At 40.3% G+C, this 26,911-nt stretch overlaps 2 protein-coding genes across 2 annotated transcripts in view; both read right to left on the bottom strand.

The window, feature by feature from the left end:
* LOC139477214 (uncharacterized) overlaps positions 1-7,089 on the bottom strand; it is a 38,144-nt gene extending 31,055 nt beyond the window's left edge. Inside the window, exon 1 of the mRNA XM_071259774.1 lies at positions 6,849-7,089. The gene's annotated coding sequence lies outside the window, so the exon portion shown is untranslated. The remainder of the gene's footprint in view (positions 1-6,848) is intronic.
* Positions 7,090-18,085: 10,996 nt separating this feature from the next.
* Positions 18,086-24,752, bottom strand: LOC139477269 (scavenger receptor class F member 1-like). Its single transcript, XM_071259820.1, has 4 exons — positions 24,748-24,752; positions 23,372-24,447; positions 19,668-19,782; positions 18,086-18,401 (listed from the first exon to the last, which is right to left on the bottom strand). Exons 1-4 carry the CDS (start codon positions 24,750-24,752, stop codon positions 18,086-18,088), a joined length of 1,512 nt encoding a protein of 503 aa, XP_071115921.1.
* Positions 24,753-26,911: the final 2,159 nt, after the last annotated feature.

Raw genomic sequence — 26,911 nt, 5'->3', positions numbered from 1 at the left:
ATAAAGGAAGACATAGACAGATAAAGGAAGACATAGACAGATAAAGGAAGACATAGACAGACAAAGGAAGACATAGACAGACAAAGGAAGACATAGACAGACAGATGAATTCATAGACAGACAAAGGAAGACATAGACAGACAGATGAATTCATAGACAGACAAAGGAAGACATAGACAGACAAAGGAATTCATAGACAGACAAAGGAAGACATTGACAGACAGATGAATTCATAGACAGACAAAGGAAGACATAGACAGACAGATAAATTCATAGACAGACAAAGGAAGACATAGACAGACAAAGGAAGACATAGACAGACAAAGAAATACATAGACAGACAAAGGCAGAGATAGACAGACAAAGGAAGACATAGACAGACAAAGAAAGACATAGACAGACACAGGAAGACATAGACAGACAAAGGAAGACATAGACAGACAAAGGAAGACATAGACAGACAAAGGAAGACATAGACAGACAAAGGAAGACATTGACAGACAAAGGAAGACATAGACAGACAAAGGAAGACATAGACAGACAAAGGAAGACATAGACAGACAAAGGAATTCATAGACAGACAAAGGAAGACATTGACAGACAAAGGAAGACATAGACAGACAAAGGAAGACATAGACAGACAAAGGAAGACATTGACAGACAAATGAAGACATAGACAGACAAAGGAAGACATAGACAGACAAAGGAAGACATAGACAGACAAAGGAAGACATAGACAGACAAAGGAATTCATAGACAGACAAAGGAAGACATTGACAGACAAAGGAAGACATAGACAGACAAAGGAAGACATAGACAGACAAAGGAAGACATAGACAGACAAAGGAAGACATAGACAGACAAATAAATACATAGACAGACAGAGAAATACATAGACAGACAAAGGAAGACATACCCAGACAAAGACAGACAAAGTGCCCTGGGTTGTGTCTGGGGTTTGTGCAGGGCTATTTCCTGGGTTGGAGTTGTGTCTGGGGTTTGTGAAGGGCCATGTCCTGGGTTGTAGTTGTGTCTGGGGTTTGTACAACGGTATGTCTTGGGTTGGAATTGTGTCGGGGGTTTGTGAAGGGCTATGTCCTGGGTTGGAATTGTGTCTGGGGTTTGTGGAGGGCTATGTCCTGGGTTGGTGTTGTGTCTGGGGTTTGTGAAGGGCTATGTCCTGGGTTGGTGTTGTGTCTGGGGTTTGTGAAGGGCTATGTCCTGGGTTGGGGTTGTGTCTGGGGTTTGTGAAGGGTTATGCCCTGGGTTGGGGTTGTGTCTGGGGTTTGTGAAGGGCTATGTCCTGGGTTGGAGGTGGGGTGGGGTTGTGTCTGGGGTTTGTGAAGGGTTATGCCCTGGGTTGGGGTTGTGTCTGGGGTTTGTGAAGGGCTATGTCCTGGGTTGGAGGTGGGGTGGGGTTGTGTCTGGGGTTTGTGAAGGGTTATGCCCTGGGTTGGGGTTGTGTCTGGAGTTTGTGCAGGGCTATGTCCTGGGTTGGAGTTGTGTCTGGAGTTTGTGCAGGGCTATGTCCTGGGTTGGAGGTGGGGTGGGGTTGTGTCTGGGGTTTGTGCAGGGCTATATCCTGGGTTGGTGTTGTGTCTGGGGTTTGAGCAGGGCTATGTCCTGTGTTGGAATTGTGTCTGGGGTTTGTGGAGGGCTATGTCCTGGGTTGGGGTTGTGTCTGGGGTTGTATCTGGGGCTGGAGCAGGAACTGGGTTCGGGACAAGTTGTGCCTTTAGTTGAGACTGGGAAGATAGCAGCGAGGTACCGCCTGGGTACTGTGAACATCTGCGCCTTCATATTCCGTGTCATTAACAACGTATTGCTGAGTAAAGTCAGGGTGACCCCATTGTGGCAGAAAACCCGGTTAAGGATGTTAAACAATCTCCGATTATAGTCAACTGTGTAAACAGATGGACATTGCATTAAATATACAGCAATAAGGAACATATTCACTTTGTTACTTACAAACCTGTTAACTGCTTGCCACAAAAGTGGGAAGTTTATTTGACAACAACAAGAGCCAATGCCTGACTGAACATTGTCATTTCTACAGCTCATGTAGGAAGCCTCCCCCCCCCCCCCCCCCCCCCCACCCCACCCCTCCCTCTTCTCCCCTCCCCTCTCCTCTCCCCATCCGGGCGGAGGAATGCTACACTCATGAAGGAAACGCCTGCTACAGCCCGCCATCAATTAGATATAACGGCCTCAGCGCTATATGATATGCTTGTTTCTGTTTCAAGGCAAATGCCAATCGGAGAATGCGAAACTAGCAATGCTCGTCGGTGTGTGTAGAAGGCTTCGCTTCATATGTCCTTGTAATGAATGTATAGGGCGCTGTACACTATGTCGCTCGTCAGGGTGTAGAAGGCTTCACTTCATATGTCTTTGTGATGAATGTATGGTACCCCGTACACTATGTCGGTAGCGTCGTCCCTATGCAAGAGCATTTAGATTTAACCTTTAGAGGCAAGGAAATAGCTAAAATATGTCCGTGTAATGTCACAAGCTGTTTTAATACTCTAAATAGTAATATCGTACTCTCGGTTTATCTCATGAATCAGCGATTGAGTTCTATGAATGCTTTGCAAAAAAAAGCCTGTCGGGGTATTTTTTCTTTTTCTTGGGGTTGGAAATAAAATTTCAAATCTAGCCATCATTGATCATGATACTTCGCCCCGACTCTGTTGTGATGATACTGGTGAAATAGACAGAAACAAACTCAGAACGTTTATGTAATTTAAACTATTTTGGAAAGTTCAGTTAATGTATCAATGTAGTGTTTTGGCAAACTTGAGATTAAGTACACTCCCACTTGAAACAGAACTTGTTCGCGTTTCACGCCCAGCAGCTCCCCCTAAGATCGTATTTGTAAAATTTAAAACTGTAATCACTTAAATGTAGGAGGATGAAGTTCTATAAAACGACTTTGTGTATTTTATTCTGATTCAAGATTTTCTATGTTGGCGCCGGCCTCTAAAATTGACCTGTTATGTTCTAACTTGTCTTCAATTGACCAGACTATCTTCAAAACGCAGAAATATCTGCTTCTTCCTCCTTGCACCTGCTGTTACTTGAATGCGTTACCGTAGAAAATTCACCCCACAACATAATTTTCCCTTAACTGTGCAATGTTTGATATCATGTACTTTTGTTTTTATCTCTATCATCAGTGAGTGAGTGAGTGAGTGAGTGAGTGAAAACGTAACGTCGCATCGGCGTTATTTCAGCCATATTGTGACTCACAGGCCGGACAATGTTCATTAATAAATGTGATGTGACACGGTAGTAAAATAATCTTCTTCCTCTTCTATATAATAGATATAATTTTCATTGATCATTATGCGAAATGTGTGTACATGTTAAATTGATATGACTGGCGAAATATGTGTACATGTTGTATTGATATGATTAACATTTCTTGCTCTCGGTGTATGTATACGATGGCAGCATTCAGTCTCCGTGTAATTAATAATAAAAATAAACCCTCTCGTCCTCTTCTGCGAGTTTGTTCGTTATTATTATGCATCTGTTGTTATGTCAACTTTAACGGGGTTTTTTATAGTATGAACCCCCTGAATGCCACAGCGACACATATGTCCCTCCTCTTCAACCCACACTCGGAAATCAAATAAAATTCAACATAAATCACACAAACTAATACACATCACAGTTTTAAATTCCCCCTTCTGTCAATCATTTACTGTCATTTTAGGCAAAGCAAAATTATTGAAAATAACTTCTGAAAACTAGGTACATCGTAAATCTCGCCAAATCACAATTCACGGCGTTATTTACTGTGTGTTTTGAAATCTATATGTCGGATATTTACTTGAATAATTAAAGTATAAAAAAATGCATATTAGTAATCACGGTGCTGATAAGCCTAGAATCATTTTGGAATGTTTTGGAAAATACGCATTCACGAACGCCGAAGTGTACGTTCCGCCATATTGGATTATGTTTACAAAATGCCGGTTATGAGACGCATATTCGATCAGGCATCTTTCAAACTCAGCAGCTATACATGCATCCCCGAATTCCTAATACATTTCTGAAACAAAGACAAATAGTCTTTGTCACCAATGCAAATTATCTAGATTAAATCATTCAAAATAAAATGGGTGGGGAAACGAACGCTGTGCTCGAAAAACTCTACTTGCTGAAATGTAAACAAAGCAAAATTCAGATTTTACACAGTGTGACATTTTAGAGGTACTTTCGTCTAATTGTTGCATACACTGGTTCGATCACGCGTTTGAAAATATTCCTGGGAAGAGTGAAGTTGCACTAATTATGGAATTTCAAATATATACATAACAATGATGTGGCGAATTCAACAGAAACCGTAAAAGTTTCCGTCCTGTTTTGACGCCTGCATTTCTGACTAATGTCTCTTTGTCACATTGGAAAACATGGTATAAAATAACAGTACGCAGATTGTCAGAATGTTTCCGATTAATTACGTGACACGTTTAAGTATATACGATCCCTCAAGTAACGAAAATCCTTCTCTGGAAATCCCGCGTACTGTTGTCATTGAACGCGCCATTTCGTAAAAGTCGGTCACCGGTAGTGATATCATACGGAAGTAAGCATTGCTGTACATATTTGGTAAATTCTTTGAGGTGTAAACGTTTAAGTCGGCATTCAGCGTATTCTTTCTTTTCGTCTAGTTTGCATTATCATCATCGCCTTGATAATCCTCAGATATGGCGGAAACCTTTTTGTGTAGGGTCACATTATTTATAATTAGTAAGCAGTACATAGGATGACGTCACTTATGACAGTGGTGTTATGTATTAATGCGCTACTGCGATCATCAGAATAGACAAAATGCATTGATTCGATGCTAAAAAGGTGCGATTATAGGATGTGTAAGAAACAGATTACTGCACTCGTGCCAGTCAGATACCATTGATCTCACAACTCGTTGTTACAAAGCGTATCTCACTCGCTTTCGCTCGTTAGAAACGTTTTGAAACAACAGAGGCTCGTGTAGTAATCTCTATGTAAAGTATTGTTTCGGTCATCCGGGCGGCATTATTGACGTCATTTGAATCTTGTTGTGGCGTGAGGTCAGAATGACGTCACACTAGAAACGACGTCATAGCTGAAGATGTCCTTGTAGGTAAACACTAAAAATCGTCTCTGTATGTAGACATCTTCTTCGGTAATAAATAGAATATAGAACGCTCGCCTTCGGGAAATACCGGAATTTAGACGCTCGTTTCGTAAACATAGCATGACATGAACACCCATATAGAATCCTCTATATATTTACCACAGCAATGTTTCACGAATGTAAATGTGATGCATTAAAAACTATAATTGCCGATTCGGAAGAAATGAAATCATTATCATTCTTTATTTATCATGCCTAATGACAAAAGAAAGCATTTGTTAAACAATGTTTTAAAATATTGATCACACCTCCATGTGAGAATCATGAGGTCTGATTGGTTTGCGTGACCAAAAGCAAAATACTACATTTCCCTCTAGGAGGGAAATACATTTCTGAGCGGGAGAAAAAATCCCTTGTAACCCGCCACGAAGAAGACGGGCTGCACATGGATTTCTGAGCGGCAGAATAAATCCTTCATACCCCGCTTCGGAGCATAAGGCCGCATGCTTTTTCCGAGTCAATGAAAGTCACGTGACAAAGCATGTGACAAGTAAACCTCAGCTCAATCGAACAGCCTTTTTCTTTTGAATTTTGGTGAATTCTTTCACAATGACCATACCTCGCCACCATCATCACTATTCACACATACACCCTATATCGTACCACCGCTACAGCCCAGTGGAAGAGTGTCCGCCTAGAGGGAGGAAGGTCCGTGGTTCGATCCTCGGCCGCGTCAAACCAAAGGCTTTGAAATATGGTACTTGTTGTTATCCTGTCTGGCGCTTGATATTAAGGGGCTAAAACAAGGACTGGTCGTTTCGGAGACAGGACACTGTGTTTGAGTGGGGTATTCGTGTTAAACTGTGGCATGGTATCTCAGTGGGCTAAGCCTATAAAATCTGCATCAGTCCGGACAAGTACAAGCAGACAGACAGACACGCACGCACGCACGCACGCACGCACGCACGCACGCACACACACCAGCATGCACGTCGCGATATAAGTGCAATAATCTTGTACGCGACGTTAAATTCCACCTCACCTCACCTCACCTCACCTCACCTCACCTCACCTCACCTCACCTCACCTCACCTCACGTTTAAGGACAGTCTGTTATGCATTGATCTTTTTATCACGCACCAGCATTATTTTTCAACCCTAATCGCCTCCCTCGCACCTGGTTAAAGATAATTTGCTGGTTCTAACAAACTTTCTATCTTGAACTGTTGTTAACTTGTCATCCCTGATAGGCCAAACAGCCATATCATATTGCCACCGGGAGTGTACAACCACTTACGGTCACAACGACCGTCAATTGAAGGCAAGTTAGAACATAACAGGTCAAATAAAGAGGCTGGCGCTCACAAAGAAAATCTTGAGTCAGAATAGAATACACAAAGTCTTTTTGTAGAACTTCATCCTCCCACATCCTCTCACCTCACCTCGCCTCGCCTCGCCTCACCTCACCTCACCTCACCTCACCTCACCTCACCTCACCTCACCAAGGAGCTTGCACAATGTATGTCATGCCGACAAACCACACACCACTCTACATTATTCCCACTCGCTGTCAACCCTGACGATCAATATTCGTGCAGTCAGGTCGCCGTGACCTATTCAATTCAAATGAAACAGTAACGCAACACACATGATCAAGCTGTGCCAGCGCTGTGCTAATTCACCTCCTTAAAACTCAGTATTTCAGTGGGAGCCCGACACTTACCTAAATCAGCGAAAACAGCCGTTCCGATTCAAGTTGCTGCCACCATTTTGTTTCACACTGAATATCCAATTCAGCCTTCCTGTCTCACAATCCGTCTTCACTCTCACAGATATGTTTTGGTGCTCAGCGAGGTAGGTCCTTGACACTGCGGTACATGCAACCACCTACCGCTTCAACCACCGATCCGTGAACTGTACGACATAACGGAACCATGATAAGAGGTGCCGTGCATCAGGTCGGCTATAAATATCGCCAGCAGTCGGAAAGGCATGAGATGAGTTCTCCCTGGCGTCCCGGGTTTTTTCCCCGGTGTTATTTCTAAACTGTGGTTCTGGAAATCTACAATGACATCATGTGTAATTTTGTTCAAGTCATCGGATCCCAACTGCGTAGATCGATACTCGTGTCAACCACTGGATATTTGGGTACAGATTCGATAAAATACAGACCGCCTTCATATGGCTGTGTGCGGCGTTAAACAACAAACATCTACGCACTAATTCACTTACTCACTCACTGATGAACTATTCGTTCGTGTATGCGGTGTGGGTGCGGCGTTAAACAACAAACATTTACCCACTCACTCACTCACTCACCGGACCGCCTCTGTGGTCTAGAAGTAGAGCGTCCGCCCGGAGAGCGGAAGGTCCGGGGTTCGATCCCCGGCCGCGTCATACCAAAAGACGTTAAAAGATGGTACTTGTTGTTACCCTGTCTGGCGCTCGGCATTAAGGGGCTAAAACAAGTAATGGTCGGCTCGGAGTCAGTATACTGTGTCTGAGTGGGATATTCATGTTCAACTGCGGCATGGTAACTCAGTGAGCTAGCACTATAAATCGGCATGAGTCAGTACAATCAGTCACACACACACACATACACGTCGCTATATAAGTGCAATAATCTTGAACGCGACGTTTAACCCAATTTCACCTCACCTCACTCATTCACTGATGAACTATTTGTTTGTGTATACAGGAGTTTTTTGCACGGTTTTCACGGGGATAAAAAACAACGACTCAGTCATTTGACTTCTATACAAGTTTTACTGAATACAAATTTTACTGAATATAAGTGTTATGTACAGAGAGGAAAGCATTTGACATAATTTAACATAGGAACGTCCTGTCTGGGTGCAGCCATCAGAACCAGGTAGGGCGGTGGGGTGGCCTAGTGGTGAAAGCGTTCGCTCGTCACGCCAAAGACCCTTTTTCGATTCCCAACGTGGGTACAATGTGTGAAGCCTATTTCTGGTGTTCCCCGCCGTGATATTGCCAGAATTTTGCCAAAAGCGGATTTAAACTACACCCACTCACTCACTCAACCAGGGACTGTATAACAGCTGGGAAAGTAAATATCAGAGAGTAAAGTGAAAGTAAAGTAAATCTGAGATGGTTTCCGCCGAATCTGTGGTAAACCCAGTGCTAATTATAGACCTATTGGGACTCCTTCACTTTGGTGGATACAGGACATATAATGTGATGAGTCATTTGGCAAGGACCTGTTCAGAAATTTAGTGTTGAAAGAACCTAACGTATTAAATTATTAAGCTATCAAAGAGGGTATATTAAAGAAAGGTTAAATAAGTCAATGGCTACCAACGAGGGTCTATATTAAACAAGGTTAAATCAGTCAATGGTTATCAAAGATTGTATATTTACAAAATGTTAAAACCGTCAATGGCTATTAAAGATGGTCTATTTAAATGAGTTTATTCAGTCTATGGTTATCACGGAAGGTTATTTAAATCAATTAAATCAGTCATTTTCTATTAAAGAGGCTCTATTTAAAAAAAGTTAAACCAGTTAATGGCTTTAAAAGAGGGTGTATTTAAACAAGGTTAAATAAGTCAATGGCTAACAAAGATTGGATGTATTTTAATGAGGATGTATTTTAATACATTTGTTTAATTTACAAAAGGTTAAATAAGTCAATGGCTACCAAAGAGGGTCTATATTACACAAGGTTAAATCAGTCAATGAATATCAAAGATTGTATATTTACAAAAGGTTCAATATGTCAATGGCTATCAAGGAGGGTCTATTTAAAGAAAATTAAATCAGTCAATTTCTATCAAAGAGGCTCTATTTAAATAAGGTTAAATCAGTCAATGGCTATCAAACACTGGCTATTGAAATGAGTTAAATCGGTCAATGGCTACCAGAAAGGGTCTATTTAAAAAAGGTTAAATAAGTCAATGGTTACCAAAGAGGGTCTATATTAAACAAGGTTAAATCAGGCAATGGTTATCAAAGATGGCCTATTTAAATAAGGTTAAATCAGTCAATGGCTATCAGACACAGGCTATTTACATGAGTTCAAGAAGTCAATGGCTATCAGAAAGGATCTATTTAAACAAGTTTAAATCAGTCAATGGATATCAAAGATTGTGTATTTGCAAAAGGTTAAATAAGTCAATGGCTATCAAAGTGGGTATCTTTAAAGAAGGTTAAATCAGTCAATGGCTATCAGACACAGGCTATTTACATGAGTTCAAGAAGTCAATGGCTATCAGAAAGGATCTATTTAAACAAGGTTAAATCAGTCAATGGATATCAAAGATTGTGTATTTACAAAAGGTTAAGTCAGTCAATGGCTATCAATGTGGTTCTATTTAAAGAAGATTAAATCAGTCAATTTCTATCAAAGAGGCTCTATTTAAATAAGGTTAAATCAGTCAATGGCTATCAAACACTGGCTATTGAAATGAGTTAAATCGGTCAATGGCTACCAGAAAGGGTCTATTTAAAAAAGGTTAAATAAGTCAATGGTTACCAAAGAGGGTCTATATTAAACAAGGTTAAATCAGGCAATGGTTATCAAAGATGGCCTATTTAAATAAGGTTAAATCAGTCAATGGCTATCAGACACAGGCTATTGAAATGAGTTCAAGAAGTCAATGGCTATCAGAAAGGATCTATTTAAACAAGGTTAAATCAGTCAATGAATATCAAAGATTGTGTATTTGCAAAAGGTTAAATAAGTCAATGGCTATCAAAGTGGGTATCTTTAAAGAAGGTTAAATCAGTCAATGGCTATCAGACACAGGCTATTTACATGAGTTCAAGAAGTCAATGGCTATCAGAAAGGATCTATTTAAACAAGGTTAAATCTGTCAATGGATATCAAAGATTGTGTATTTACAAAAGGTTAAGTCAGTCAATGGCTATCAATGTGGTTCTATTTAAAGAAGATTAAATCAGTCAATTTCTATCAAAGAGGCTCTATTTAAATAAAGTTAAATCAGTCAATGGCTACCAGACACAGGCTATTTACATGAGTTCAAGAAGTCAATGGCTACCAGAAAGGGTCTATTTAAAAAAGGTTAAATAAGTCAATGGTTACCAAAGAGGGTCTATATTAAACAAGGTTAAATCAGGCAATGGTTATCAAAGATGGCCTATTTAAATAAGGTTAAATCAGTCAATGGCTATCAGACACAGGCTATTGAAATGAGTTCAAGAAGTCAATGGCTATCAGAAAGGATCTATTTAAACAAGGTTAAATCAGTCAATGGATATCAAAGATTGTGTATTTGCAAAAGGTTAAATAAGTCAATGGCTATCAAAGTGGGTATCTTTAAAGAAGGTTAAATCAGTCAATGGCTATCGAAGATGGTCTATTTAAATAAGGTTAAATCAGTCAAAGGCTATCAAAAAGGGTCTATTTGAATAAGGTTAAATCAGCCAATAGCTATCAAAGAGGGTCAATTTTAATAAAGTTAAATCAATAAGTGGCTACCAAAATGGGTCTATTTAAACAAGGTTAAACCAGTCAATGACTACCAAACATGGCCTATTTAAATAAGGTTAAATCAGTCAATGGCTATCAGACACAGGCTATTTACATGAGTTCAAGAAGTCAATGGCTATCAGAAAGGATCTATTTAAACAAGGTTAAATCTGTCAATGGATATCAAAGATTGTATTTTTACAAAAGGTTAAGTCAGTCAATGGCTATCAATGTGGTTCTATTTAAAGAAGATTAAATCAGTCAATTTCTATCAAAGAGGCTCTATTTAAATAAAGTTAAATCAGTCAATGGCTATCAGACACAGGCTATTTACATGAGTTCAAGAAGTCAATGGCTATCAGAAAGGATCTATTTAAACAAGGTTAAATCTGTCAATGGATATCAAAGATTGTATTTTTACAAAAGGTTAAGTCAGTCAATGGCTATCAATGTGGTTCTATTTAAAGAAGATTAAATCAGTCAATTTCTATCAAAGAGGCTCTATTTAAATAAAGTTAAATCAGTCAATGGCTACCAGACACAGGCTATTTACATGAGTTCAAGAAGTCAATGGCTATCAGAAATGATCTATTTAAACAAGGTTAAATCAGTCAATGGTTATCAAAGATTGCATATTTACAAAATGTTCAAACCGTCAAAGGCTATCAAAAAGGGTATATTTAAATAAGGATTAATCAGTAAATGGCTATAAAGGTGGGTCTATTTAAAGAAAGTTAAATCAGTCAATTTCTATCAAAGAGGCTCTACTTAAATAAGGTTAAATCAGTCAATGGCTATCAGACACAGGCTTTTGAATTGAGTTAAATCAGTCAATGGCTACCAGAAAGCGTCTATTTAAAAAGGTTAAATAAGTCAATGGCTACCAAAGAGGGTCTATATTTAGCAAGGTTAAATCAGGCAATGGTTATCAAAGATTGTATATTTACAAAAGGTTAAATAAGTCAATGGCTATCAATGTGGTTCTATTTAAACAAGGTTAAATCAGTCAATGGCTATCGAAGATTGTATTTATATAAAAGGTTAAATGAGTTATGGCTTTCAAAGTGGATCTATGTAAACAAGGTTAAACCAGTCAATGACTACCAAACATGGCCTATTTAAATAAGGTTAAATCAGTCAATGGCTATCAGACACAGGCTATTTACATGAGTTCAAGAAGTCAATGGCTATCAGAAAGGATCTATTTAAACAAGGTTAAATCTGTCAATGGATATCAAAGATTGTATTTTTACAAAAGGTTAAGTCAGTCAATGGCTATCAATGTGGTTCTATTTAAACAAGGTTAAATCAGTCAATGGCTTTCGAAGATTGCATTTATATAAAAGGTTAAATGAGTTATGGCTTTCAAAGTGGATCTATTTAAACAAGGTTAAATCTGTCAATGACTACCAAACATGGCCTATTTAAATAAGGTTAAATCAGTCAATGGCTATCAGACACAGGCTATTTACATGAGTTCAAGAAGTCAATGGCTATCAGAAAGGATCTATTTAAACAAGGTTAAATCAGTCAATGGATATCAAAGATGGCCTATTTGAATAAGGTTAAAAATCAGTCAATACCCAGCTAACACACGACGTTGTCACAACGTTGTGGAAAGGTTGTGGATAGGTAACGTCGTGAAATAACGTTGTCAAAACGTTATTATAACGTCAACGTGCAACGTTATTTCAGAACGTTATGAAAACGTTGTACATCGGACATCGCACAACGTTTTGTAACTACGTTTCTGAAACGTCGGTGAAACGTTATAACGTTTGCTTCTTGATAGTTATAAAGGAATAGAACTGCTTTATCAAAATCAACATGGATTTGTCAGAATACCAAGGCAGTAATGCTTTACCTTTATGTATATTCAGCATTTGAATTTTCATCTCTTAATTCTAAAATTTCCAGAACGTAATTGCGTATCTCTATTACAACGTTAGTATTACGTTACATTGTAACGTTATTCCACAACGTAACAACAACGTTGCAAATTAACGTTGTAATAACGTTATGCTTTGGACATTACAACACTTTTTGTAAATGATGTTTAGGAAACCACTTGTAGATCTATCATCTCGTAGTTTTATTTTTTTAAACATATATATCTATGAAGGAAGTTATCTGTCTACTAAATGTTGTCACAAGCAAAATTACAGTTAAAAACACATTGGCGCGCATTTTTTGCGGCGTGAGAGTGACTGCTGAAAAGTTTAGCCTGTTGCCTCGTGAAGTGACGTCAAAATGACGTCACATTGTCGCGGAAGATTTGTTGTCACCAGCCATCTTAGTTCAAGCTCACTCTGGACATATTAGAAGTCTACAACCAAGTGATTGTGCAGCAACGGGAACTGGACAGATGTTCTGTGAATTCGGATAAGGTAAGTTATTTTTCAAAAGCAGTCTCTGCTTGTTGATATGTTTTTGTACATGCAGATAGTCAAATGATTTAAATGTATCGTATTATTCAGAAGTGGCGGGGTTTAGAATGCAGTTTGCCGATCACTTTCACTGAGCTGAGCGTCAGTGTTGATAGTAATATTTGATACACAGAACGTGATGTATATAGAGGTGAAAGAAGCCCATTACTTTTTACCATATTATTATTTTATGGATACCAAGTGAAATTACCAAGGGCAAGTAGTATATGTTTGACCAGAATTCAGTCTGGCGGCGTTTTGTGGTCGTCATATTATGTTCGGGTTTCGATCGTAAGGGTATAAGGTCTGTAGGCCTAAATAGGCCTAACGTATGCATCGCCTACTGACCACTGACAGTTATCGCCATTTCTTCAGTGTTATTTCTGAAATCTGAAAGTTTACATGTACTGACTTTGATTTTTGTGAAACAATGTGGCTCATTCAGGCCATGGGAAAGGTTGAGTAGATTTCTCTTATACAGCGAAGAGAGGGAATCAAAACAATGGAAGTATTTTCAGATCGACTCTCTGTAGGCTCCTAGTTATAGCCCTAGTCTAAAGGGCTCAATGATGTTATGAACAATTGTATTTTCGGGAAGAGACAGAAACATACTTGTTGTTCCCGAAAAGGCCCAATTAGCACTGACTGAAGTAGCCTAAATGTGGATCATATATGGTTGTTGGTGCTATCTATAAAGTTTATTTGAGCAAGGCGCTTATCATATGTATTTTTAATATTTCCAAAAAAAAGAATCAATTCATCATTTTCCGATAACTAGATCTATGTCCGACTCCCTTCTAATGAAAACGAGCAAAAGTAAAACGAGTCTCGTCGCGCGCTATAACGGGGTGTTTGCGGTATTGTTCTCGCTGGTGAAGATAGCTAGTCGATAGTCAAAAGTTAAATATCACCATACATTGTCAGTGATTTGGTCATCGTTTGTTGATTATTAAGGTGAGATAGGTGTAGATCTAGTCAATGTGCACCAATGAAAAATACAATGGAATTGATAGCAACCATATTCGTTCTCCGTATGTTGCCAGGAAGGCTACCATACTACAGAATTATATTTAACGATATTGAACTGTATTATGTTAATAAACGTAGTAAGTATATGATACTTGGTTCTCTGAAACATTTTGGCAATGAGAGAGAATAAAATGGTGATCGAAAACTGAACGAGTAAGTTCCAGTGCTCGCTACGAAATCGTACTGTAGCTAGATCTATATAAACAACGCTGCGATGAAGATGTGATTCGTAATTAGCTACAATGCCTGTCTAATATATATGTTCCCGTTTGGATTCCGGTTTAGAAAAGGTCCCCAACAAACCATGTTTGTACTAACATGATTGTGTGTCATTGTACTCTGACAGAGGTTGTGAGACGTGGCTCACTAAAACAATCACTGGTTTGCCTGACCGGGTTTGTCAGACCCGTGTATATGTAAAACCAAATTACATTAGGTGTTGTTTTTTTTTATGATGGTACTCATAATTTTGTTACTTATATACTCATAATTTTGTTACTTATATCTGTAGCCTTAGTTTATTTCCGATCGGACCTTATACATGAAGACTTTAGATTTACAGTTTTCCTAAATTTTAGGCAATTATACAATGTATGTTATCTTTTTGTTTAGACTACAGATCTAAATGTATGCTTATTGAATATAGTTTTAGTTTTGACTTTTTTAATATGTTTTCTTTGCAGCAAGGGGGAAAATGTTACACGACCATTCCAGGAGATAAAATCAAGAATGTTGAATCATTGAGGAACACACCAAATAAACCCTGGGCTGTGAATTATGTTAACGTACGTACAATTGTTAACAGTTACATTCCATTGTCTACATCCATGTTAATTGGTGTGTTTTTTTGTTGCTTGAAATGAATGCTAAGAATGTAGATCTATTTATATAAATCTATGCTCGTACCACGTTTTGTATTCAACCTGATTCTTGATGTCTCTGAATGAATGTTAAAATTTGTTTCCATCAGTTACTTGAATTATACATTATTGTTTGAATATTGATAAAACCTTATCTCCAAATGAATGTTTCTCGTCATATGAAATCTTTCATATACCTGCTTGAGATTTATTAAGCTGTTTGTATTTCAGGGAAGTGGAAGTGAACACCAAAGAAAGAAGATTCTGGCATTCAATAATTTAGAAAAGTGTATAAATTTTCTATAATCTAAAAATAATAAAATGTCAACGCAAATATGTCTTGGAGTTCTTTGTTGAATGGTGACTTCGCATGACTGAAAGTTGAAGTATACAATATGGACTTGATTAGAGACCGACCATTTAATATTCAAGGAGGTGGGGACCTGGAACCTTTCTATGGAGATTACATATGTTTTCGGTCACAGCTACAAAAGCAGATATATGATTTTCTTTAACTCTATGAGCCTGAAGATAAGCACCTTGCATCTAGATCTATGGCATTTTTTTTGTGGCAGGCATTTTTTTCACCAGTCTGAACCGTTATTATTTTTGTCAAGAATTTTCGGTGACAATATATTTTTTCGATAATATTCCAGGACCCGACCCTCCCCAGAAAATATCACATGGTCAACCCCTTACATTGTCTGCCATTCTTTTTTTTGTTTCTTTCAGTACAAGCCTAAAGGGTAATGGTGTCTAACTTTCTAATAGTCAAATCATGTATAGAGGATTCATCACAAGTGTTTTTTAATATGGGAAATATCAACCGAGTCTTAGTTAATCGGTATTTGCCGAGCCTTTGGCGAGGCAAATACCGATTAACGGGACGAGGTTGATATTTCCAATATTACAAAAACACGAGTGATGAATTCTATTTATCATTTTTGCTTCCCTATTAAGGAATAATTGCATTAACAATAACATCAGCAACTTGTCGAAATCTTACGTATAGATCGTGCGTAGTGATATATGTTTTCCATAGCCGTGTAAACCAAAAAAACAACCTCTTAGCTCCTTTATGGCATATTCCTTCGCTGAGATAAAAAGTACCATCAACCTGTAACCTGTAATATCCATTTGTCAACACGGATATCACTGTAGCACTTCCCCTTTGATCTATTAAAACATTGTCTCCAACATCAAAGGTATCCATGTTGTTTATAAACACCTACTCACGTGCACCGGCGAAAAAAGTCCCACTTCCGGTTATCTAATTTGCATATCTAATTTGCATACTTATGTCATTGGGGTATGACATACATGTTTTTATGTCATAAGCTTATGTCACGGATAAATGCTTTAGTTAAATGATAAATCTAGTTAACAGCTCAGTGGTGTTTTTACATTTTGAACATTGTTAGCAAAACAGGATCTAACTCACTGTTAACCGGGCTATTCGACGCCCTGGTTTTCAAATATTGGTAAAAGGTATCTCGAATCATACACATTCACGTGACTAAAGCATATTCTAAAACATTTTTTGGGGTTGTTTTTACAACATTTTAGTGTGGAATGGTCACAACCGTATTTCATCCTTGTAACAAAGTTATTTCACGTCGTGACAACGTCCGTGGTAGTACACAGAATAACGTTGTAGGGACGCATTATTATAACATTGCCACAACGTAAATTACAACATAACCACAACGTCAAATACAACGTTCCCTCAACGTAAAAATACAACGTTCCCACAAAGTAAAATACAACGTCATCACAACGTTGTGACGACGTGAATATGACGTAACACAACGTTAGGCCATGACGTTGTGACAACATAAATGGGAGTCCACAGAATAACGTTATATGGACGTAACATCCGCAACGTTACCACAACGTAAACACAACGTTCCCACAACGTAAAATACAACGTCATCACAACGTTGTGACGACGTGAATATGACGTAACACAACGTTAGGCCATGACGTTGTGACAACATAAATGGGAGTCCACAGAATAACGTTATATGGACGTAACATCCGCAACGTTACCACAACGTAAACACAACGTTATCACAACGTTCCCACAACGTAAAATACAACGTCATCACAACGTTGTGACGACGTGAATATGACGTAACACAACGTTAGGCCATGACGTTGTGACAACATAAATGGGAGTCCACAGAATAACGTTATATGGACGTTACATCCACAACGTTGCCACAACGTAAACACAACGTTGTCACCACGTTGTCACAACGTGAAATTGTTAGCTGGGTAGCCATCAGACATAGGGTATTTACATGAGTTAAATCAGTCAATGGCTATCAGAAAGTGTCTCTTTGAACAAGGTTAATTCAGTCAATGGATATCAAAGATTGTATATTTACAAAAGGTTAAGTCATTTAATGGATATCAAAGAGGGTGTATTTAAATAAGGTTAAATCAGTCAATGGCCATCAAAGATTGTATTTATACAAAAGATTAACTTTAGTTAATGGCTATCAAAGAGGGTGCATTTAAATATAGTTAAATCAGTCAATGGATATCAAAGATTGTATATTTACAAAAGGTTAAATAAGTCAATGGCTATCAAAGATTGTATTTATACGAAAGGTTAAATAAGTTAATGGCTCTCAAAGAGGGTGTATTTAAATAGGGTTATCTCAGTCAATGGCTATCAAAGTTGGTCTATTTAAACAAGGTGAAATCAGTCATATGGATATCAAATATTGTATATTTACAAAAGTTTAAATCAGTCAATGGCTATCAAATATTGTATATTTACAAAAGATTAAATTAGTTAATGGCTATCAAAGATGGTATATTTGAATAAGGTTAACCCAGTCAACAGCTATCAAGGAGGGTGTATTTAAATAAGGTTAAATCAGTTAATGACTATCAAAGATTGTATATTTACAAAAGGTTAAATCAGTTAATGGCTATAAAAGATGGTCTTTTTAAACAAGGTAAAATCAAAGAAGGTCTATTTCAATAAGGTTCACACAATCAATGGCTATCAGGTAAAAGCAATCGATGCTCTCAAACATGAACCATTTACATAAGGTTAACTCAGCCAATGGCTTTCAGACACAGGACATAGCAAGATGCAGAGCCTAGGTATTCGTGGAATCTAACCAGCGGCTACTATGTTGTTAGTACAGACGTTATGTACAGGTTCTGATGTCATTTCTCACTCCTCGATTGGAGAAACATATGTCACCACCGCGTTGGGATCACCAACCCCTGGTAACAGGCGGCTGTAGGACTCCAGACCATCGTCCCCATCCTCATCGTGGAAGCAGTCAGCCAACACGGGCATCACACATAGAAACTCTTCTTGCTCCTGTTTCCTCGCTGCACGAGCCCTGTCCACGTCCTCGTTCGTGATCTCACAGTAGTCATTTCCGGTGCAAACTGCATATAGGTCAAGGTCAAGGTCAAGGTCCTTCAACTTCTGGCACTGCACGGAAGAGGAGGTGTCGGGTCCGGATTTCACCTCATGGTCACTGTGACATATAATATAGTACGTTACTCAAACAGTTGAGCCTGTCATATTTGTGAGTGAGTGAGTTGGGTTTAACGCCGTTTTTTATTGTATTCCAGTTATATCACGGCGTGTCAGCTTCATGTGTGAGGACATTTTCAGCCCGAAGTGATGCAGAACCACACGTTTACCGCTTCGGTGAAACCCACGAGCACGGGTATGGTGCTTACAAAACTAGAAACATAATCGGGGCGAACCGGGTTTCGAAGCCACAATCATAGGTTTCTGGCGTGCCCAAGAGACGCAACTCTGCTCAGCGAATCGCGGCGCTTTAGACGACTGGACCACCCGTGCCCCCTGCCAAGTATGAACCTGACCAATTGTTGGTGTAAGTTCTTGTAGACAGACATGCATGGTGGATAGAACAGTGGAATCTACTAAAACAAGAACCTGGCTTATCCGGATCTTTAACGCATCACATTTTCATCTAGTAAACTCTCACTAGCCTCTCCCAGTACCGGACTGAGATGGTCGGGTTTAAGCCACTAATCTATGTAATCAGCGCTTTTTAATCCACTTTAACCGTTCACCCATCTCACATAAGATAACCGCCTTTCATTAACAGAATAAATAAACATTGTAGATATAAAGCTTAAATCAATCAAACTTGGTTGGATGGTTTGTTGTTTAACGCCGCACTCAGCAATATTCCAGCTATATGACGGCGGTCTGTAAATAATCGAGTCTGGACTAGACAATCCAGTGATTGACATCATGAGCATCGATACATGCAATTGGGATCGATGACATGCATCAATCAAGTCAGCGAGTCTGACCACCCAATCACGTTAGTCGCCTTTTACGACAAGCATAGTCGCCTTTTACGGCAAGCATGGGTTGCTGAAGACCTATTCTACCCTGGAATCTTTACAATTCCAATCAATTTTACCAAATTAAAATAGCTACTCAGAAACATGCAATCATGAAAACAGTTGTGGACACATTAGAAAGACAGATTTCCAATCAATTTTACCAAATTAAAATAGCTACTCAGAAACATGCAATCATGAAAACAGTTGTGGACACATTAGAAAGACGGAAGTAGTTTAATGTGAGATGTGAGAGTAGATGTACACACCTTGTTGTTGTGGAACATCTTGTGTAACAGAGACAGTAGTAGTTTAATGTGAGATGTGAGAGTAGATGTACACACCCTGTTGTTGTGGAACACCTGGTGTAACAGAGACAGAAGTAGTTTAATGTGAGATGTGAGAGTAGATATACACACCTTGTTGTGGAACGTCTGGTGTAACAGAGACATGCTGCCAGCAGGATAACGACTACCACGACGACGGACGTTGTTGGTACCCCTGCCAGTATTGCAATGTAGTCACCACTCTCATCTGCGAGTTAGAATATATGCATTACAAAGCAGTGTTCACGACTCAATGGGATAGAAGGTCAGGTTTCCATCTTTTAACAGTATTCCAGTCATATCACGGCGTGTCAGCTTCATGTGGGAGGAAAGCCCGAAGTGATGTCGGTCTGAGACGTTTACTACTTCGGTGAAACCCACGAGCACGGGCATGGTGCTGACAAAATTAGTAACGTAATCGTGGCGAACCGGGATTCGAACCCACAATTATAGGTTTCTGGCGTGCCAAAGGGACGCAACTCTGCACAGCGAATCACGACTGGTCCACCCCTGCCCCCTTATGATCATAGAAGCGCCCATCTGTCGCACGGCGACGCCTCACATTCTGTCGTTGAACATCTCAGTAATTGAAGACATTCTCCTCAGCACTGGCAAGGCAGCCTGTACATCTAGTGAGTAGTTCGGGGCCAGACAGGGTTGATATTATGAGCACTGCTCTGAATCTCAATGTGGAGTCGATATGGTTACCTTGGTAACCAGAATCCTAACCAGACAGGGGTTGATATTAGGAGCACTTCTCCGCATCTTAATGTGTATTCGATATGGTTACCTTGGCAACCAGAATCCTAACCAGACAGGGGTTGATATTGTGAGCACTGCTCCGCATCTAAATGGGTATTCGATATGGTTACCTTTGTAAGCAGAATCCTTACTAGACAGGAGTTGATATTGAACTATAGGGCTTTAACTGCTCCGCATCTAAATGTGTATTTAATTAAAATGATTACCTTGGTGACTAGATTCGGGGCCAGACAGGGGTTTATATAATGCGCCACGTCTGCGTATGTATCAACTTCTACAATATGTTCCGGATGTGAAGTCTTGGATGCTGTTAATGCACCAGGTATTGAAAATGTCAACTTGTAATTTTGCAAAATAATTTTAATGTACACGCTAAATCATCTAATGCAGCAGAAAACGAGGGACTGGGTAGCATCCTATTTATATCGTTAGATATGCTGGAATAGAAATATTGGTTTAAATTGTTAAAAACTCATAACTGTCTGTTGGAAGTAGCCAACAACCGATCCTTGCTGTATTGTGAATTGGATTGGTTGGTTTGTTGTTTAACGCCGCACTCAGCAATATTCCAGCAATAGGACGGCGGTCTGTAAATAATCGAGTCTGGACCAGACAATCAAGTGATTTATATCATGAGCATCGATCCACGCAATTGGGATCGATGACATGTATCAACCAAGTCACCTGATCCCGTTAGTCGCCATTGCCGACAAGCATAGTCGCCTTTTACGGCAAGTATGGGTTGCTGAAGATCTATTTTTCCCCGGAATCTTCACGGGTCTGTGAATTGGATGTTAAAGCCGGGCTCTCCTAGTCAGTAATATGCTATGTCAAATGCTTTCTACACGTTTGGTGGACCCTTCGTACGTAAATCCCGGTGCTTTTTGTGTATGTTTTAAACGTTTGCTTGTTATCTTAATCCCAAAATGAAGAGAAAATGTATGTCTGAATAAGAAACTTGTATTGTACATTACTTTAAAAAATAATTTTGACTATGAAATGTATGTTGATATTTCACCTTAAGAGTTGAGTGAGTGAGTGAGATTTTACGCCACTTTTAGCAATATTCCAGCAATATCACGGCGGGAGACACCAGAAATGGGCTTCACACATTGTACGCATGTCGGGAATTGAACACGGGTATTCGGCGTGATGAGCGAACGCTTTAACCACTAGGCTACCCGACCGCCCCCTTAAGAGTTGAGGAAGTCTCTAAGAATAATTAGAATTTCTTCTCATAAGCTAAACATTAAAACAGGTTGTTACAACAAAATTGCCAGAATTCCAGATACAGTAAACTACGGTTATACCGAACTCAAAGAGACCACTAATTTTAGTTCGTTATAATCGAAGTTCGTTGTAAGCATATATACAGCAAATGGCCGGGACTAAAAATAAGTTCGTTATATCGGTCAGTTCGTTATAAGCGTGTTCGTTATAACCGTAGTTTACTGTATTGTGATTCCTGCTTCAGCACAATGTACCGGCTATCGAGGATGAATATCACTTTCTGTAAGTGTATCCTAAATATAGTCTTCGGAGAATTAAGTACATAAGGAAATATAACAGGGAGAGGGGCGGTCGGGTAGCCTAGTGGTTAAAGCGTTCGCTCGTCACGCCGAAGACCCGAGTTCGATTCCTGACATGGGTACAATGTGTGAAGCCTATTTCTGGTGTCCCCCGCCGTGATATTGCTGAAATATTGCTAAAAGCGGCGTAAAACCATACTCACTCACTATAACAGGGAGAAGCCAATTGTTTTTGTTGCTAAAGTGTAACTCTAAAATACAAGCCACATAATTGCTAAGTTTATAAAGGAAAATATGCCATGAGATTGTGTTCAACCTCCCTGTACTCTATAGCTTGTCTTATAAGGCGAGCGGCTCTGCACAAGTCTTCTAATGAAAAAGGGGCACAGGTGGCCCAGTCGTCTAAGGCGCTACGATTTGCTGTGCAGAGTTGCGTCCCTTGGGCACGCCAGAAACCTATGATTGTGGGTTCAAATCCCGGTTCGCCACGATTATGTTTCTAGGTTTGTCAGCACCATACCCGTGCTCGTGGGTTTCACGGAAGTGGTATATGTCAGAAAACTGAATTACTTCGGGCTTTCCTCCCACATTAAGCTGACACACCGCGATATAACTGGAGCCCTCACTCTTATAAAAAAAACTATGTTCGGTTCTGTATTTGTTTTAAATGGGTCACTTTTTATGGAAGTTATCTATTTTGTTATGGGTGTTACCGGTAGGAAAGGAGATGCTTACCCTTTTCGCGAACACCTGGTGTCCTGATTGACCTCCATTGATCCAGTCTTATACTTGTCATCACAAGTTTGTCTTTTATGCGGTTCGACAGATATCAGAGACTGGTGGCTCTCAGACGTTGAGATGTGATGTAGAGAATCTCACCCGAGTGTCTTTTGATATCAAATATATCAACACGAGTTGATAAAAGTGGGGAAACTCCGAGGCTTGCCGAGGTTTTTTTTTCATTTTTATCAACGAGTGAGATTTTATTTATCATCGAACATCATTCTTCCAACTTTTTCAGTTTGTAGAAAGTAATAAGCAGTGTCTTAAGTGTAAAAGGTACTGCTAACAGCTTCAGTAGCAGAGCCATTAGTGATGTCATTTGATTGTGACGTCATGGTAACCAGTGACGTCACAATGGTCTGCAAAGCATTGTGATGCAATTTCATTGCAGCGATATCTAGAGTATAGATATCGCTTGATCTTACCCAAGCGATATCTCCGGTGGGAGCCAGTTTTGGATGATAAATTACATTGGTAGCTAGAGTCTTGGTTACTTAAGGACAATTTATATGGATGAGAAACGTCTTTACTAAGAGCGACGCTTCGTTGGTTTATATCTTATCCTTACTTAGTAATCAAACTTCTAAATGTCTCTCTAAGAAGTTACATAGAGGTTGGTATTATGAGCAATATTCTGCGTCTTAATGTGCATTTGTTTGAAATGGCTTTCAAACTTTCCATTCTCAGCTCCCTGGGGAGTATACAATGGTATGAATAGTTTACCTTGGTTACAGGATCCCGTGACGCAGTCAGCTACGGTGCAGTTGTTGCTACAGGCGGGGTCACAGTCGAGGCCGGTGGTGTTGCAGCCAATGACGCAGGTCCCAGACATCTGATCACACAAGCCATCAAGGCATACGTCGCAGGTGTAGTTGCAGGAGTGTCCATGGAAACCCGCGGTACATAGTCTACAGTCTCTTCCGGTATACCCAGCCACACAGCCATCCACACAGACACCTGTAGCGTTGCATTTGCCGTTCATGCATTTGGAGCTACACGGTGACGAACACTGTGGACCATACCAGCCGTCTTGACATCCATCGACACAGTCCCCTACAGAACCACATCTACCGTTCTTGCAGTTAGCGTTACAGCTGTAGAAACACTGAGGACCAAACCATCCATCTGCACATCCATGGCTGCAAACACCATCCTTCTGATGACACTCAGGTCGTTGTGTGTCCCCATCTTCTATTGTGGTAGTGCTGGGTGGAGGTCGACAGTTGGCACTGCACTTTGAATCACAGAGATAACCGTAAAATCCCTTGACACATCCTTGAAGACAACCATACCTGCAGGAACCAAAACAGTTCGCACACGAGTACTCACAATCCGGACCAAAGTTTGGTGGATGGCATTCGTCGCATGTTCCAGTGATCCTGTTGCAGGACTTGCATCTACTTGAACAGTTCTTACAGCCAGTCCCGTAGTAGGAGTCTACACATCCAGACACACAGGAGGATCCCAGCTGACAATATCCTCCATCACAACCACCTGGACATGCTGTACAGGTACCCCCTGGACTGTCACATGGTATGTTGCAGCTGCTGCCTTGATATCCGGGGACACAGCCGTGTGTGCAGTCATCGTTGCCGGTTACGGTCAGGTGACATTTACCAAGTTTGCAATTCTTGTTGCAGACCGAGTTGCATTTCAGACCAAAATACCCAGCACTACATTCTGTGTTGCAGTTTCCCGTGGACTGGTCGCAGTCGGTGCAGTGCTGGCTGTCCCTGCAGTCGGCAGCTGGAATAATCAAGCAATGGGCCACCTTAATAAAAGCAACAAAACACTTCTCCCTAGGCACAAGAAATGTCTGCTAAAAGTCCAATCAACTTCGACTACATCATAAGCATACATTATGAATCACTATCAAACAGTGATGACATCAAGTGTTCACAAAAAGGTAAGCGTATCCTGTCCCACCGCTGGAACCATTACAAACACATGCAAATGCAAGTCAATTGTTCACCTGAAAAAAGGGGTCTGAAACCGATTTCGCATGTAAACCAGACGGGTATGACAATCTTGCCGTAACGTTACTAGTGGACGTTCAGAACATTCTGTTAGCAGTCTGCTGGTACCGACGCCAAAGTCACCACATCGTGTTATTATGAACACCAAAACGCCGAGCAACAACATTTTGAGCAATTCCAGTTTCAAGCATTCAAATTGCACGCATCGCCTTTTTCAGATAGGCGTGGCATAATGATTACAAGGTTTGGCCGTCAAAAAAGTTAGTTTTCACAGTTACACACTTTAACGCTTTACTCCGTCTGTGACTTGACTCGGCCGCACGTGTACTGTGAATGTACAACGCAATGTCTTATTTTTTTCATGCCATGATCAGGATGCACGGGCAATGTCATGGTCATCATTGTCATTCATGACAAAATGTTTGTACATGTGATTATCATGCATGATTCTGAAAAAAAGTCCATGGCAGTAAAATTTTAATGTGATTTTTTTAGGTGCAAAAAGTTTTGTTTCGCGGGTATAGATACAGACGCGTATGTCACTCGAACACGTAAACTATCTCGACACGATGTGCTCAGTCGGATTCAATACCAAACAATCAGGGCGCGGCCCATGAAGATCCGGGTAAGAACAGGTCTTCAGCAACCCACGCCTATCGTAAAAGGCGACTAGGCTTGTCGAAAGAGGCGACTAACGGGATCAGGTGGTCAGGCTCGCTGACTTGGTTGATGCATGTCATCGATCCCAATTGCGTGGATCAATGCTCATTATATCAATCACTGGATTGTCTGGACCAGACTAAATTATTTACAGACCGCCGTCATATAGCTGGATCATTGCCGAGTGCGGCGTTAAACAACAATCAAACAAACAAACAATCAGGTCGCTCATAATTTATAAAACTGAACCAAATTAGCAGCCTTGTACGATGCCCCGGTATCTTTTTGGGGTATGAGTGAGTGAGTGAGTGAGTGAGTGAGTGAGTGATTGGGTGAGGAGTGAGTGAGTGAGTGAGTGAGTGTGAGTGAGTGAGTATGGTTTTACGCCACTTTTCGCAGTATCGCAGCAATATCACGGCGGGGGACAGCAGAAATGGGCTTCACACATTGTACCCATGTTGGGAATCGAACCCGGGTTTGGGGCGAGACGTGATAACGCTGTAACTAATTGGCTACCCCCACATGGTTATGACACAATATATACTCAACAACAAAAGATCCTGTGACACCAATATTTTAGTGTATGTTTCAAACAAGTAAAGTTTGGTTTTCAATATTGTAGTACATGTATGGAATCAAGTCACAAAAACGCAACTGCTACAGAAATGCATGCATTCCATTCAAAAGTTGACTTGATGCAAACCCCATGCATTTCACTTCCCAAGAATGGGTATAGAAACATGTGCGTTAACGGAATTCCATATGCATTGTTTAGCATCGTGCTGACAACAACCACTCAGAAAAACAACAAAATTACGCAATTATTCAACATTACGAAATGCCATTCCTGTTTGAAAATGATCGTCTGCGTGCCATTGGTATGCTTGAAACAGGATCGAGTAAACGTGATGTTGCAAGACAATTTAACGTCCACAGAAACACCATTTGGTGTTTATGGCAACGTTGGCAACAGACGAATGCAGTCAGAGACCATCCTCGGAGTGGCAGACCACCGGTAACCAATAATCGACAAGACAACTGGATTCGAACAACATACCTAAGAAATCGATTCCAGCCAGCAACAGTGACTGCAAGAAGCATCCCTTTCCTTCGACGAATATCTTCACGAACCGTACGTCGTCGCCTCAGATGTGCCAAAAGACCCGCCAGACGTCCCATTTTGACGGGAAACCACCGTCAAGCACGTCTACAGTGGTGCACACAGCGTCTACGCTGGACGACCATGCAGTGGGGACAAGTTCTATTCACTGACGAGTCTCGTTTTCACCTCGGCCACAGCGATGGATGGATTCGAGTGTACCGACGTCGAGGTGAACTTTACGTGAATCCTTGTGTCCTGGAAGAAGATTGGTTCGGGGGCGGCAGCGTTATGGTATGGGGTGGGATTACAGCAAGACAGAGTACCCGTTTGATAGTGGTAGAGGGAAATCCCAATGGACAGCGCTACCGCGACGAGATCATCGGCCCTGTTGTTCTACCGTTTTTGCATCGTCATGGCCCAGGCATTACCTTTCAACATGACCACGCCCGGCCTCATATTGCTCGACTTGTTTAAGATTCTTTTCAACAAAACGACGTGAATGTCATCCCTTGGCCGGCTCGCTCC

This window comes from Haliotis cracherodii, unplaced genomic scaffold (genome assembly GCF_022045235.1).
Source record: "Haliotis cracherodii isolate W230 unplaced genomic scaffold, xgHalCrac1.p SCAF_32, whole genome shotgun sequence".
Lineage (NCBI taxonomy): Eukaryota > Metazoa > Mollusca > Gastropoda > Lepetellida > Haliotidae > Haliotis > Haliotis cracherodii.
The sequence above is the reverse complement of the archived record's forward strand: the minus strand, read 5'-3'. Positions and strand labels throughout refer to the sequence as shown.

Coding starts and splice junctions, on each gene's coding strand:
- LOC139477269 (XM_071259820.1), bottom strand. Junction 19,783..23,371: donor CACGGGATCCTGTAACCAAG/GTAAACTATTCA, acceptor TCTAACTCGCAG/ATGAGAGTGGTGACTACATT. Junction 18,402..19,667: donor ACCAGACGTTCCACAACAAG/GTGTGTATATCT, acceptor TATATGTCACAG/TGACCATGAGGTGAAATCCG.